Source organism: Chaetodon auriga, chromosome 14 (assembly GCF_051107435.1).
Source record: "Chaetodon auriga isolate fChaAug3 chromosome 14, fChaAug3.hap1, whole genome shotgun sequence".
NCBI lineage: Eukaryota > Metazoa > Chordata > Actinopteri > Chaetodontiformes > Chaetodontidae > Chaetodon > Chaetodon auriga.
In genome coordinates this window covers 17030318-17046977 of record NC_135087.1, presented here as the reverse complement: position 1 = coordinate 17046977, position 16660 = coordinate 17030318, and the positions used below count along the sequence as shown (strand labels likewise).

The window sequence follows — 16660 nt, the reverse complement described above, 5'->3', positions numbered from 1 at the left end:
TGAAATATGTGCTCGACTTGCAAGTGATCGACTACATACGTGTGACTCCCTGCTTGGTCAGAGGTTCGCTCGCTGACTCTCCATGCAGGGCGAACAGGGAGAGTGTGTAGGCCGTGTTGGGGAGTAACTTCACCAGCTGGACATCAGTTGTATCCCCTCCCACTCTGATCTGCAAGGGGCCCAGACCAAAGAAACAGCATAAGGTCAGAGAGGAAGTGGATGACTCCTCAGTCACAGGGATTGAGAGATTTGGATAAGAACAGTGGGAGAAATATTCTTGTTGCGGCACATCTGCAGATTCCGACTTTGACCCACTGGGTTTGACACCTCATGAACAAATGATGATGTTCCCTTGGCAGAGTGAGCTCATGGTTCACCCACCCCTGTGTGACTAACAATGTTCCTCTGTATTTTCCCTTGTCTGCTGTATGATGAGACAAACACTGGTAACTTTGTAAAATGTCATCTCAGTGTGTGACATCTGTGTTTTGTCGAGAACTGCTGACAGTACGTTGAAGTGTTTGGTCACTTCTAGTGTTTAGCAATGTGCTTTTGTTTGGTGCCTATGAATGCATGCGAGCATGTGCGATCGTGTCCACCCATAAACACATGTGTATGTGTTCATTTTCTCCTTGTTCAAATCTGTCATATCCACAGCTGATTGGCTGCATGCCCTTTTGTTCAGTAACACTGTGTACTCAGTGCTTTCTGAGAATGTCTCTTACCTCCTGCTCGAGGGTGGACTGAGTGGCATTGATGGCGCTGTAGAGCAGCATGTAGCCAGTAGCACCCTCCGCCTCCTCCCATCTCACCCGCATGGTGGTGGTCTGTTCATCATAAATGTCCATTCTCCTCACGGCACTCAGAGGGACTACACACATAAATATACAGACAACATTTCTGAATGTTTCTTTGATTGCACAAAGAGTTTCTCAGGCCTTTTTTTGTACGCCATTCACACTGTGCAACAATCAGTGCTGCTTTATATGTGCTTTTATAGATACTATATAACACTATAAAATCTCCGCTACTTTAGAGAGTACCAATAAAACAACAATTAACAACATCTTAAAAGAAACAAAGAAAGAAGTCAAAATAGCACTTGAACCCCAGTGTAATCATGTAAAATGCCTTTGAATTTTCATCTAATTAAGATTTACTATTGCTATCTTTTTGCAGCCACACATGGTTTTAGAAACAAGACCAAGATATATATGTATATAGCGAAGGCATCAAATCTGTGTTATACAACTGAGCACGAGTGCTTCAGTGATGGCTGACTCAAAGGGAAGCTGCTGCTCATCAGAATAAAGGCAGGAGGTTCATGAGTGCTCCAGAGCTTGCTGAAATTTAAACTGTAGTTCCATTAATCTGGGTTTCCTACAGTGGGAAAGACTCTGATTTAGAGTATGCTTCTTTAAGCAAGTTCAACATAATATGCTCACATCCACAACCAACAATCAAAGACATGGTTTACATTCCCACTAGCAACTTTTACCATATGTGGATTTTTATTAGTGAATCTCTTTAAATCAAATGATACAGGCCTAAATGTGAGCCAAAAGCCAGAAAGAGAGGACATACGTGTGGTCTCGGTTCCTTCCAGAGGCTCGCTGCTGTCCTCTCCCACCACTGAGTAGACGCTGACCGCATACTCTGTCAGAGGGTAGAGACCCTGGAGAACCACTGTGGTCTCAGTGCCATCCACAAACACCTAATACAGGGGGAACAATGAGAAGATCACAGCTAAAGAAGTCATCTGTAAAAATGCTGAATTATTTTGCAATCTTTTTGACACAAAGTTTTCATTCAATGAGGTTTGAGGGTCAGTCTAGTTACATTTGTGAATACATTTGCAGTCTCATCTGCACTTTCAGTGCTCAGTGTGGAAAAGAGATGAGGCACTGGTGTGTGTGTGTGTGTGTGTGTGTGTGTGTGTGTGTGTGTGTGTGTGTGAGCACTTTGTAAAGCTTTCCAATTCAAACCAGAAATTCCTCAAACAAATTTTTACTGGACTAAAACGCAGCATGTGCTTCAATTTTCAGATCCATAAACAATAATAAAATCTCATTCACTACGTTCACTATGAAACTAAACCATTGGAGCTCGACAAAAACAAACATAAATCCGACGTGTAATTAGATTCAGACACCAAAGATGTATCTATTCCACACATTGTGGAGCCAGGACCCTGCTGGCCAGTAGAGCCATCACTCATGAAGTCAATATTTGCTTTCTAATCCTCTAAACTGAGAGCTGCATGTTTCTGTTTCCTTGCCCTGTGTCAAATCTTAATGTAATTAGACACCCAAACAACGAGAGGCCAACACAAACAGGAGGCTGGAAGTAGACGTTTGAGTGGAGTCTCAGAAACAGTGGGTCAGGACACATTAAAACCAATGTCCCCTCAATACCTACACAGGGAAATAAACTACACTTCTACACTACAATCTTTTGAATGGCAGAATTGGTGGCAGTCGTTCATTATGGCATGTAGTAGTACCTGCTGGGGGCGTCCTGACAAAGTCATATACTCCACACGGTACTTGTCCACAGGGCCATCAGGGGCGGTCCAGGAGGCCCGGAAGGAGCGGTGAGTCACCTCTGATGTCACCAGGTTAGTGGGAGCGTCGGGTGCACCTCCTGTTCAGGTGAAGGCATAAAAAGACAGGAACTGCAAATACAGGCCATCATGGTCATCATTATACATCATCATGCAAAAGTGTGCCTGATTGCATTCTACCTTTAATGCTTCAGTTGGTAATCACTGATTTAGAATAAATTAAATGAAATAACAAGGATTACTGTTTCTTGGCTATTTCATATTCACAGAGTTGTGTATGCAAAGACTGGCAAAAAAAAAAAAAAAAAAAACAAGATGCGGCAACCTGTAAAAGCATTCCTATTTACTAACAAGTCCTAACAGAATCCTGTACACCCCACAGTGCTTATTGAGACTCTGGAGCCACATCCCCTCCAAGGAGTTCCCCTACGGTATCCAATAGCAGGTCTTTAATTTGATTAAGGAGCAGACGATTTCCTATTCCAGGGAGGCCGAAAGAACATTAGGGGTGGAAGAAAATCATAGAGCTGCAATAATTTCCAAGAGCTTGGCTGTTTTTTTGCTTCTAGTGTTTCTTTCCATGGTGGGCCAGCTGTGTAACTGTCTGTGGGTCTGGGATGCTACACACTATGTTTATACTTCTAATCAAATGTCTGGGAAGTAGAAGGCTTCTGTCCTTGCAATCCAGTGCACTATTCCTCAGTGAACCCTTTACTTTAATCAGCCAGCTGTGTGCATACTTTGATGGAAACTCATTTATACCTGGTCCCTTCACACTGTTACAGAGGTTGTCAGTAAGGTTGTCAACAATGTCCAACAGGAAGGAGAAGTCAGCCACGTTGTACATGTGAATGTTATCCGGATCAGAGGCAATGGACCTCAACTCATTCTCATCAGCATTCTTCACACCTAAAGATGAATACGGAAAACATGTGAAGAAGTGCTCTGATACATATGACAATTTTATTTCACACAATTAATATGTGCAAGCAAATAGAACTGATCTCTACTTACCAATGGCATAGAGCTCAATGCCCTGATCACGCAAGTTCTGAGAGTTGACAATGACATCGTCCTGGGATTTGCCATCAGTGATCAACACGCCGATCTTCCTGGAGTTGGGTCGCATTCCGACATTCTCTTTGAAATTGTTCTGGAGGATGTAGTTCAAAGCCAGACCTGTAATGAAGACAACAGTGTTCATTTTTCACCCTAATAGACGCACATTATAAAATTTACTACTGTGACTAGAGAAACATTAAATAAATTGCAGTACCAGTCAGGGTGTTTCCTCCTTTGTAGGGCAGGTTAGCCACAGCCTCCAGGAGAGACTCTCGGGTTCGATGGGCATCCAAGTGCCATTCAGTTTTTGGGTCTCCACTGTACTGAGCAAGACCTGATGACACCAAAAACATTTGTTACACCAATGCAGAGAGACTTCTTTTTGTTTTATTAGTAATGACCAGTTGGGTTGACCCACCGATTTGGACCCTTTCAGGGCCAATGTCAAAGACTCCCACCATACGTGCAATGAAGGCACGAATGGTCTTGAAGTTGAGACGTCCAATACTCCAGGAGCCATCCACCAGCAACACAATGTCAGCCTGTGCAGTGGTCTTACACATCACATCTGAGAGGATAAAATGTTGGTGTCTTAATTGGACAAAGTTGAATGTTTCAAATGAGATATACAAAAGAGAAGTCCATGTTCAGCTGTCACGTACACAAATGGTATGGTGCATTGTAATGATGCAAAAGAGGTGTGAGAGATAAAGGAAAGAAAGAGAGAAGATGACTGAAGATTTCTTTTTTGGCAATGAACCAAAACAAATAACATCTAAACATTCCCCAAGGTGCTAAATATACAACATATTCACAGGCAAAGAGTCAAACATCACATCTTCTCTTTCTCATCTGAGGTTTCATTCATCAAGACAGCTTATATTTTCCAAGTGTTGTAATGATTATCTTCTTGTCTTGTGGCATGTCGAGGCAGTATTTCTCTCAGTTTTTGGATCCATGAGTTAGTCCCAGGGGTAAATCAGGAAAGTATGCGCTTAATGGCCTCTGACATATCAAAGGCCTCCATTGGAGAGATTACTGTGCCCTCCAGACAAGCAAGGTAATTTTCAGATCCTGTTTTCCAAACACCTGTGAGCTGACAAGGAAGGCATCCGGTCCTCGGCACCTAAAAGAGGGCTGCAGATGTGCACTGGAAATAGGCAGATGTTGCACTAAATGCCACTATCTGCAATTGAAAACAGGTTATATATTTGATTTACAAATTGGTTTTCCCCCCACACAAAACCCAAACCCGATAACAGACAACCAGCTGCCAGTGACAGCAGGGAAGGGAATACAGAGAAAGAGGTATAAAAACATGTTTGTTAGAGGTATAGTGACAAAATAATGTGGTAAAGGTGGTAAAATGTTCTAATCTAATTTACAATAGTTCTTCGTACATTAGGACAATAAATAAAAGGAAAGTTATTCAAAACGTTTGCTAAGCCCACAACTTTCTTTGCCCTGAAATTCCTGGGACTTGTTGAGAACTGACCTGCGGTCAGCAGGTGGCTCAGGGGAGAGTGAGATTCTCTGACCTTATCTATTTCACTCTCTGGAGATGGAAGCTGTCAATGACATCTTATTCCTTATTACGATGGGGTCTGCCGCTGAGTGGTCAAGCTGACCTTTCTAAAGCTTTCCAGCAAACACAACATTTTTCCTCCTCTCACACTTACTGCCTGCCGTGCTCTGACTCATGAGGTAGTAAAAAACATTTTATAACTGCAAACAGATTATACGCGTATGGCCTGAATCTACATTGGCTGTACTTGGACTGGAAATAAAAAGCGGAAGCCCAAAGTAACACAATGAAGAAAGCAAGAAAAGGGCAGACATGGAATAGCCATTACATCTGTTATTTCGTCAGACAATTAGCTTTGAGGAAAGGCATTTAGCGAGGTTCTTCAGCTTTTATGGGGCATGAGTTGAGAGTGTATTTTTCTAAGCAAAAATTTACTATGTGATATAGTCTCCAATGTTTGGCTGTTGCGGCCCAGAGACATAACATACTGGAGACATTGCCTTAATGGTGATGGCAGGTGTACTAACAGAATGACTAAAACCAATTCAGTTGCTCATGTTTTAGTTAGCTTTAGCATACAACATGTTTTCTCTATTATTCCTTTGATGATATAGTAACATTTGTAGTAGAATATTAGACAACTTTACCTGTTGCCTCATAAGGGGGAGGCTCGGGTGCATCGGAGAGAGTGGTTTTCTCCTCTCCAGCCAATGGCAAACTCTCTCCCCCATCAAACATACCAAACACGCTCACAGAGTATTTGGTACCAGCTCTGTGGACCAAATAACAAATGATTTTTAGATTTTGTTGTATTATATATTGGAAAATACTATTCAAAGATCACATGACAATAAGAATGAAAATGAGGCAAACCTCAGCTCCTCGAGCACCACAGTGTTGTCATAGGGACCAACCAGAAGTTCTCCCAGATCAATGTCTTCGCCCACAGGGTGGAAAGTGACTTTGTAGCCCTTAACATCACCAGGAGCATGGTCCCAGGTTACACGGAAACTGGTCTTGGAAGGCTCCGAAGTCTGGAGGTTCCTAGGGGCTTTGAAAGGTGACACTAGGGAGAGAAGAAACATGTGTAAATTGACTAAATGACACAGCCAACTGATTAAGTGGTTGAGTTTGTGATGGATAAGCAAACTTTTCCTCAACTTGGCAACAGAAACAGTGACATGTGTGATCAGGTGAATGATAGACCAACGTACATGTTGTTCCTTCTCCTTGCCTTGCTTTGCCCTCTCCAAAACGGTAGACTGGCAGGACAGTGATGTCGTAGGTGGTGAAGGAAGTAAGGCGTCTCAGCACAGTGGAGGAGTTGCCACCGGGCACCTTGGCTGCCAGCTGGCGCCCTCCTACCTTGGGTTTGTAGGTAACACGGTAGTTGAGTACATTTCCAGGTGCCTGTTGCCACGTCACCTTCATGGTCTTCTCTGTCTCCTCAGAGACAACAATCATTCTCCCAGCAGCTGAGACTGCAAGGAAGGAAAGAAAAAAGGAATAAAGGTTAGAAGAGGAGAAATGATGAATGGATGGTCTAAAGGAAAATGTAGATTTTGGGCCTTGTTCAGATGGGAATCTGTGCTAAATGTGTGCTTAACCGCCTATGTTTCCAATATACCTTCGGAAATATAAGCTGCATGGGCTTTCCTGCTGGTAAGTAAACTAAACAGTAACACGCTTGGCTACCTCATGGTCTTTCATCTGAATATCTGCTCAGTTTCCACATGCGTGCGGATATAAACCGACCCAAATATTTCGGATTTTCAGAAGTATACATTAAACAGGTCCAAATTTACATGATTGATCATGTTTAGTTGGTGGGTTTGGGAACCAGGCTTAGATGTCTTGTGCATTTGAGTAAAGCCATAGTTCTCATTTTTCCATTGCGTGTCCATAGAGTGTTTCTTTTTTTTCAAAGCAGGAAGGGCAAGTGTGAATTGTCAGATGCCTCGAAATGAGCTGAGGAAAATACTCAGAAGGTTCTAGTTCAGAGGGAAGACTTTTATTAACGGAAAAAAGCAGCGTATCCAAGTTTGCCGTGTGTGGCTCGGCCCAAAGAGGCCTGTGATTTGTGTAGAGCACAAGCAAAGAGAGCAGCAGATAGTGGGAGCAAAGCGAAGGAAGGAATGAGCAAAGTGAACATTTAAGTCTACAAAGCTGTCTCAAGGTTGTGTTTGGTGTGTATGCATGCCACCTTTCTTGCATGCCAGAATCAATAAACATTAATGATGGTTGGAAATATTTTTCCTTTAGCACATCCCATTTCACTAAATTCCCTCCCAAATGGTGTGAGTTTCCGCTCAATGTGCTTTTCTCATCCGAGCACGAGTCTAGTCTAACAAGGGAGAGGCCAGCGTCTATCTGCCCTGCATCTCCCATGAAAACCCGGTGCAGGTGTGCTGTACATTACCTCACCTCTGTACATACGTGCAACACACACACACAGTCTTAAAGATGTGCAGGCGAAGACTGTTTTGTCGATGGCTCAGGCAAATGCCAACAGCCATGACGTTATCTCTTCGCTCAACAGAATGAACAGAACAGTGAGTGTCGCTGACAGATCTCTATTACTACATAACACCCAAAAATGGCGCTTACAGCTAAACTGTGTTTCCTGGATCACATTTAAACCTGCGTCACTGCCCCATATTTCTCAGTGATGATGTCCTATGACTCTAACTTAACAGGCATATAAACTTAAAGGCTTAGGATGTGCTTTCGATGAGAACGTCTAGACCTGCATTCTTGGCTTTAAAAATGATCTTCTTAGCAGTTACACATGAAGAAAAAAAAACGCACAGCTGTCCCTTTATGGTCATGGAGCTTTTATGGCTTTTCTGGTCATGGAGTTACATCACACTTACCATAGCTTCACACTTTCTAGGTAACTACACGAAGAGACATTCAGAAAAATATGAAGAGAGAGGGAGGAAAGCACTGGAAAAATACAAAGAAAAAGAAAGAAGCAAAAAAGAAGGGAGCAGATGTAGAAAGTGAAGTGAAGGATAGGGAAGTGTTCAGTGGAAGACTTCAAGCAGCTTAAGCAACTTACCATCTGTGGTTTCCTCTCCAACCAGTGCCTGGCCCTCTCCATGGCCATAGACAGCAAACACAGAGACCTGATAACGTGTCTCAGGGCTGAGACCGTCCAGAACAGTGGCTGTGATGTCTCCTGGTTCTGTCTTTTCCCCAGCCTCTTCAGTGAACAGAGACTTCCATCTGATCCGGTACTGCCGGACATTACCCGGGGCCGCGGCCCAGGTCACTAAGAAACTGGTGTCAGTGACGTCTCTGGTCACAAGATCTCTGGGTGAACCGAGCTCTGTGGATAAATGAAAAGAAGCAGCATCAGAAACCGAGGTAGAAGAATGACATCAGCCCGTGTGTAATGGATATGGAAATGGAAAATAAGTAGCACCACAGGTTTACTTTTGCTAACCTTAATAATTTTGTCAGGTGTTTCTTTGTTTTCGTTTTGATTGGATGAAGATGGTTGTGTTAGTATGATGGTACAAAAATGTGTGTTGATCTCTAATGCAGATATATGGAGGTGTGAGGAAGCGAGCAACACACAAAATAGACAAAACAAAGAACCCCAGTGATAAATCATCAACAATCACTCAACTGTCTCTGCTTTAACCCCTGAGGTTGCTTGAACAACCTGATTTTCTCCCTTCAGAATCAGAGACTGGTGGAAAAATCTCTGCAAAACGAATCATAAATCACATATTCTCAGCGCCTCTCCCGGCAGCACTTTAATTTTCCATCGAAACAGAGGAAACCCAAGCCACAAAAGTGCGTTTGCTACAATCGCAGATGTTGCGCTCTCCCTTTCTCTCCTTCACTCACTTTTCCTAAGAGACCCTCATGAAAGGTGAAAGGCACGGAAATATAGTGGGGAGAATTTTGTGGTGGCGTTTCGTGAAGGGTAGCCAGCACATGCATGGGTAAGAGGGATACCCATGTCGAGATGGACTCATGTACAGGATCTGTATCTACCGCAGGAGGATAGGCTTCCACACATAGCCTCCCACACAACCTCTGGGATCCTGATCCCAATTCAAGCCCCTAAGCCCCTACATGCCAGCACCTAATGACAATATAATCACAGGCAGAGCAGTGCAGCTGGGTGGTCTCTCTCAAACCTCATTCATCAAACCTCACCAAGCGAGGTTGAATAAAAAAAGCCAGTTGCAAAGACGGAGAAACATCGCAAATCTACCGTAAGTGCGATGCATGATCATTTTTAGAAATGTTAAGCGACTGTGCAGCAGACAAGGCAGCCACTGTGTCACCCTATGAATCCTTCTCAGCGTCCATCCATTAAAGACAAACTGGAAACCGATCTGAACAGAAATAACAGCAGCAGCTCTGCCTGCCAAGCAGAGCGATCTGCACCTTGAGCAGCAGAGGCCAGATATGAAGAGTAATGGACACGATCACAAACAAATGAAGAGTTCCAGATTTTCACAGACCGTGAAAACAGAGTGGGCCTCTTATAAATACCCCGATCATTCCATCAAAAAGGGTTATCTCTGCCAACAGCAAAGGATGAACTTGACTGACTTTTCCGGCTGTGTGTGAACCAAGGGCGAAAGGATCACAAGATAATGACTTTTGCAGACAGTGGCTCACTTTTCATCAGCACTTGCAGACAAGCTAAAGAGAAGGGACTGCTCCAAGAAGGAAAGCGCATATACATGAAACACATGGTCCACAGACCTCGCAAAAGCTTTGGCTTGCATGTGATATATGCATTTACATAATACTAATGTATCATTTGTCAGTTGTTTATTTTTGGCTACAAACAGTATGCTTACCATATATAAGACTATATGTATTTACAAGCATGCATATGTGATTTCATGCTCATAAAAACATTCTGGATCTCCCTGTCTTACTTTCTTTCTCAACCCCCTCAATTGCATCCCACCCTTCAGGGAGAAGGGTACCCTCAAATTAAGACCTTGGACTAGACCAGATCATAAATCCACATTAAAGCCTCACCCACTTCTCCAGAAAACCACATATGACACAACTGAAGATCATCTAAGAGATTTCCTGCAGGGGATGTGAATAACCGTCACATCTGCAGCCAAAGATGTCTAAAGCTTGAAAATATGAATGACTGCACTTATTAAAAAATGAGTGCCAGTAGGCAAGCAAATGCACAGACAAACCCTACCAGCGCATGCTTTGAAAATTGTCATTGATTTGACATGGCTGTTAGATCTCTTGCTCCATTTTCACCACTACATCTTTATTCTCAACCGTGGTACTGCATAGCAGTTATTTAGAACAAGTAGAAAAAAGTGGACACTGTGTTAAAAGACCAACAAAGCTCCGACTTACTCAGTCTTGCTTTCTCTGTAAACGCTTCAAAAATCACTGCAGGAAACACATCATTCCTTCAAAAGTGCCATCTCAGCACTGGCACCCCACTTCAGACTTCCCTTACTTTATTGCTCTTGGTTCACTGAGGCATACATCTGAGCCGCAAAGATGAAGCCTTCAGTGTCTACGTGCCAAGGTTGCCCGTCTCTGGCCTTTTACCTCAAAGGATCTTTAGAGTGGTGGAGAAAAACAGTCTGGCAAGATCCTGGCACTGCCTAAAAGTTCCCAAAGGCATCATTTTGAGAGGAAATCAAACCAAGGTGCAACAATTTCACCTGGCGCTGTGCTGCTCTCCAAGGTAAAGACAGCAAAAGGAATCCCTCTGCCGCAGGTGAAAACATTTCTGTGTTATGTAAGAAGTTAATTATTTGAGAGATTGGTACAATGCTTGAGGGGCTAAACATGTGACCTTTCAGTTATGGGCTGAGCTTTTAATCCACTGGGCCGCCCTGAAGCTGTCTGGTTCACAATTTAAAGTACCCTTTTTTCTCTCTGCCTCTGCCTGTCCTCTGCCCCACCCTTATGGAAGACAAGCACACAGTCCTCCCTGTGACCAGACAGACAGCTCACACAGCTTTGCAAACATGTTCCACATACTGGATAGAACCCACTCTTCTTAAGTAAATAATTCTGTGTTTGTGTATAATATCCACATTTGGGGTGTTCATCTAAACATTCGCTATGACACCTTCTCTGTACTCTGTTTGTCTCTTCAGGATGTTCAGGCTTCTGTATTGGCCACCATCCACCGTTAGCCACAAGGGATGGCTTTGTGGAAGCCACTCTCTTCCAGTTCTTGCCTACATGGACTTCACAGAGAGGGTCACTCAAAGTGAGTGGCACAATGAGATCAGTGTTAAGGCATGCTGACGTCATGACAGCTTAATGGAGCTGGCTAAACAAAGTGCTTTGTCATGGAGCTTTTTCCTGTGGGGGTGTATGGTTGATGACAGCACAGATTTGATCTGTGGAAACTAACTATAATCACAACCAAGCCCTTTGGTCAATGTGGGAACAGAGGGGAAAAAAAAGAGGAAAATAGAGCAAAAGAACCAATTTCTTTCAAAGTTTTGCACTCATTTAACAAGCATGGCATTATTCTGGTTGTGAATTAAATTTTTGCTAATTTCTATAGGATACATCTTATTTAGCCTAATGCCCAGGTCAGGTCTGCAAAGAATGTCCCTGTTAAGTAGAGACACGCCCGGAACTGAGAACCTCACTACTGCCAGGAGTATACAGAGGCGACATTGAGGAACAAGAACTCCACTCTTGCTATTATGATGAATAGAATAGCTTTGACGTGCCCGTGGGCTCAAACTGCTTTCAGAGAGGAGTCCATTTCAGCTGAATTGAGCAAAGCATGACGCGACTAAAGACAGCCACTGTTCTGTTTTCATCTCGGCACACAAAAAGTTGAATAGAACAAACCTGTTTTACCGAAACAATATTACACAATAATAATTTATCTCTAAAAAAGGAAAATGATCCTCATTCTAACACACACCCTAGGCTACTTAAGGCCATTCTATACTGTACAATGTTTTAATGCTAACTCCCCTCTATAATTAAATGCCCAGCCAGGTACGCTCCTCTTATTCCATACACAGTTTACTGATTTCACAGCTATAAGTGGAGCTGAATGAAAACCATAGATATTCTCCTCTGTGGGATGCAGTACCATGATTGTTGTTTTGCCCACCCAGAGCTAGACCCCCCCCCCCCCCCCCTTCTCTCGCAAAACAGATCTCCTTAACTTCCTTTCCTGTGGTGTGACACTACAACAATCCCTCTTCCCACTCTGTGTGACATCAAGAGAAGACCTGCCCCCTGCTGTGTCTCCTACACTGTCATCTGCAGACAGGAAAAAGATGCTCAAACACAGATTTGTATCTTGCCTCCAGTTAACCCACAGGGGAGATGTGATGATGATGATGATGTTGTTAGGTGAATTGAACCAATCACTGTTTGCACATTAAAAATGGAATAATATCTGACATTAATGATCAAATATTGCACATTTGTCTTATAAACCACTGTTAAACAATAAATTCTATGTCTAAGACAGTCCAAGATGTACAGGTATTACCAGGCAGGCATATGGCTGTCAAAGTCTGTTCCAAGCCATTTCATAAGTTCTCTAGGTTTATAAGCATCCCCCACCCATTTCCATCTTGCTGCCTTCATGGGCAGCAAAGCCACCCTATCCTAGAGTCTATGCCAAAAGAATTACATTAAGTGGCACATTCCTGTCTTTTCCCCTCCAACCACAGCTCATATACTCAACCAACCTTGCAAAATAAAAAGTCAACTTCCTTAATTCTGATGTAGTCGCCTGTGAGAAATACCAGATGGCACATTCTTGAAAAGATTTGAATGGAGGCAAACGACCTAATTTTTGTACTTTTACATAATGCAGGATCTCGTAAACTTAATACCATATAAATAATAATAAAAAACAACAAATGTTAATTCCTAAATCTCAGAGTGTCTTTACATCACGAAAAGAAGCCAAACACAATAATTCACTTGTCTACTCAGCAGGAGCCACTTGCTGAGCCCACAGCCACAAAATATTTTACACATCTCTGCAACACATTGGCTACAGAAGTAATCCTGCCATGCTTCAAATTATTCGCATTAGACACAACCAATGTGATGTTCCCTTACCTTCCAAAGTGGTTCCTGTGCCCAGAAGAGGATCACCCACACCAGAAGAGTAGCGTGCACTAACAAACAGCTCATATTCAGTGCCTGGTTGGAGGTTCTTCAGCACAGCCTGGGTAGTATCTCCCTTGACGGATATCTCCTTCCTCTCACCTCCTTCAGAGGGTTTGAAGGCAATGCGGTACTGGAGGACATTTCCCGGAGCAGCCTGCCATGCCAATTTCATTGTAGATATGGTCTCATCAAAGACGCGAAGGTCACGAGGAGAGCCGCGGACTGAAAGCAAACAAAAATGGTTCAGACACTCATTCATATTGTCATTCATGTCCACTTGCTGTTAAAAAAAAAAAACCTTCCCAAAAGCACTTAGTTTATCCAACTCACCTTCCTTAGTGGTGCCATCTACTTGCATCTCCTCCCCTATGCCTGTCAAATACTCAGCAGACACAGACACACGGTAGGTGGTAATGGGGAAAAGCTCCTGCAAAACTATGCTAGTCTCCGTTCCAATAGTTTGGGCTTCCAGTATTTCTCCAGCACCACTCAGGGGGACGTAGGAGAGGCGATACCTAATTACTGAACCTGGAGCAGCTTGCCATGACACTCTGAAACTGTTCGTTGTCTCCTCTGTAACTCGTAGGTTTCGTACAGTCCCTTGCTCTGAAAAGGAAACAATATTTTAGATCCTAAATTTTGTCACTTCGATGACTGTTACAGAATTGAGGAAGGTCCAGCTAAGTCTGTCTTACCTTCCAGAGTAGTCTCTTCACCAGTCAAAGGGAAACTGTCTCCTTTGTCATACTGAGCAAAGACGTTGACCTCATAGGCAGTGATGGGGAACAGGTGGGGCAGAACGGCTGTGGTGGTATCAGCAGGCACTGCCAAGGAAATGTAGTCTCCAGTGATGTCTTCAGCCTTGCGGAAACGCACCAGGTAAGACATGACTCTGGCAGCAGGAGCTGTCCAGGTGGTACGGAAGCTTCTGGAGGTGATCTCAGAGAACTCCAAGTTAGTGGGTGGAAGCAGACCTGAAAATAAAAGATTACTTGTAATGATTGTCTGTCAGCAGTGCACAGGCCTAAATCATGTAAAACATACAAATTGCAAATTAGTACTACCACAATCATATTATACTGTAAATTTGTGAGATTTATTGGGCTACTGCAGCTATGTTTTATTCCACTCTCCTCTGTCCATTTCCTTGGCCATAATTACCAGCCTCAATTACTGGCAGCAATGAAAAGCAAAGCGTTGCTGTAACCTTGTTAGACCAACAAGGTTAAACAAATTTAAGTTGCCAAGCAGGGAATGCTACACTCACTAAGTGGTGTGTGTTTCGGGACTGCAGGCTTCAGTATCAAGAAGCATATTGTGTAGTGTCATGCCATTCTACCACTGGGTGGAACAGCCACAGCTCAGAGCTGGGGTGACGGACTGAGTCAGAATTATGGTCAACTCAAAATAGCACCGGTGTTCTAGTCACTGTAGTGTTGTCAAACATTAAGTGATAACAAATGGTGTGTTAGAGCTCATTCAAGAAGCACATATGTGGTTTTGTGGTATGTTTATTGGCAGGCTATGGTCGAGTGAGCTGTTTAAATTTTGGATGTGCCTCCCCTTGCAGCAATTCATACTGCATTGTACTGCTGTATTTCACTTTTTATTAATTAGATTGGCTCTTTGCCATTACTCTACACTACTACTACACAGGAAGAGCAGGACAACTGATAGTCAGATGGTACAGTAAGGATAACATAGTACAATGTAAAAGTACTAACATACTTAGCAAATGGCAGTCATCCAAAACTGATGTCAAGAAGTTATGGGCATATTATGTGGCTACACTCCATGTCATAGTAATTGGGTTTAGATATTCTATCCTCCTACTTACTCCTCTTTTTAATGTTGAGTAGCTCCTGTTCAATCCTCAGACAGATGGACTGAGTCAGCTCCTTTGAGATCCTCTGGAAGGCATCAAAGTCCTCCACCTCAAACACATGATTGTCAGCTGGGGGATTAGCAATGGCCTCCAACTCTGACCTCACTGCATCCTTCACACCAACAGCGAATATCTCCACATCAATATTCCTCAGGTTGGTTGCTGCATCCTTAAAGGAGTCGGATGATTTTCCATCTGTGATCAGGACCATGACACGGGGAACATTCTGTCTCGCTCCACGAGCAGGGATAAAGATCTTCTCCCTGACATAGGTCATGGCCTTGCCAGTGTTAGTTGAGCCTCCACGATAGGGGAAAGTACGAACAGCTCTGACAACGGCACTAATGTCATGGTGGGTGTTGAGGGCAAACTCAGTGTGGGGATCGCGACTGTACTGGACCAAGCTAAGCTGGACCTTGTTGGGTCCAATGTCAAAGGAATTGACCAGGACTTCCAAGAAGGCACGGACTTTGGCAAAGTTTTGTAATCCAATACTGTACGAGCCATCAACCAGTAGGACCACATCAGCTTGCACATCCACTCCCAGAGAGCACTCTTGAAAGAGACAAAATATAATGGGTTCATTCATGATTTTGTATGGCTTCCATGTTGAAACGAGGTAACAAGTGAGGGACTTTAAGTATATCTAGCTTAAGAAAAAGGAAATATGATGTCATGCACAATAAATCATCTTACCAGTTGACACCTTGACAGGCTGGGTCTTCTCCATAGCCATGATGGGTTCACTAGGAGTTAGACCTTTCAGGGCATACAGGCTGATCTCATACTCAGTCTCAGGAGAAAGGTCACGGACATTAATGGATGTCTGGGTGGGCCCCATGTACAGCTCTTGGCGTTTCATTCCAGCTAGCATGGGGATGAGGGTGACCTTGTAGCCAGTGACATCACCCAGGGAAGCATCCCATGTTACCCTCATTGACTTAGATGCAATTTCTAGGACCTGCAGGTTTGTGGCCGGCTCCACCACTGGGGAAAATTGTAGGAAATGTATTATCACATGGGCATTCAAGATATATTCAGTATTAAAACATAAGCTGGGCTGCAAGTTACCAATGACAGAACTTCTTATTTCATTCATACAATGATCTTATGAACTTACTTTCCTCTCCGCTGACCAGAGAGCTGAGCTGCTCATCGACACCAGAGCACACCTCTGTGATGATCCTTTTCTGTACTTCTTGGATCATGTCAAAGTTGGGAACATTGTACACATGTTTGCTGTGAGGTGTGGAGGCCATTTCCCTGAGTTCATCCTCATCTGCTCCTTTGATACCTGAGTGGGAAAATGTGAAGTGCAACATCAACTCATATGTTCTTTAGTCGGTGGCTGCAAGACAGATGTGGTAGACTGTTGATGGTTTTAGAGTATTGCATATGTTAGAAAAAACAACAGTGCTTGACTTTTATGAAGTCAAATATGGATATTGCAATCAGTGGAAAATCAAATGGTTTCCAAGAACAGGCAGACTTTCACATGGGA

General features: G+C 43.3%; 1 protein-coding gene across 5 annotated transcripts in view; it reads right to left on the bottom strand.

Moving 5' to 3' along the window:
• Positions 1-16660, bottom strand: part of col12a1a (collagen, type XII, alpha 1a) — a 54956-nt gene that overhangs the window by 29836 nt on the left and 8460 nt on the right. For 4 of the 5 annotated variants that reach the window (XM_076748370.1, XM_076748371.1, XM_076748373.1 and 1 more), the window contains exons 8-25: positions 16280-16453; positions 15856-16146; positions 15112-15714; positions 13970-14248; positions 13605-13880; positions 13224-13496; positions 8212-8481; positions 6365-6631; positions 6024-6216; positions 5798-5922; positions 4044-4193; positions 3840-3959; positions 3578-3742; positions 3326-3472; positions 2504-2643; positions 1585-1714; positions 726-871; positions 40-169 (exon numbers count right to left, since the gene is read on the bottom strand). In XM_076748370.1, the coding sequence (XP_076604485.1) occupies positions 40-169; positions 726-871; positions 1585-1714; positions 2504-2643; positions 3326-3472; positions 3578-3742; positions 3840-3959; positions 4044-4193; positions 5798-5922; positions 6024-6216; positions 6365-6631; positions 8212-8481; positions 13224-13496; positions 13605-13880; positions 13970-14248; positions 15112-15714; positions 15856-16146; positions 16280-16453 (3879 nt within the window). The remainder of the gene's footprint in view (positions 1-39; positions 170-725; positions 872-1584; positions 1715-2503; positions 2644-3325; positions 3473-3577; positions 3743-3839; positions 3960-4043; positions 4194-5797; positions 5923-6023; positions 6217-6364; positions 6632-8211; positions 8482-13223; positions 13497-13604; positions 13881-13969; positions 14249-15111; positions 15715-15855; positions 16147-16279; positions 16454-16660) is intronic. The other variant, XM_076748374.1, reaches the window with a different exon arrangement.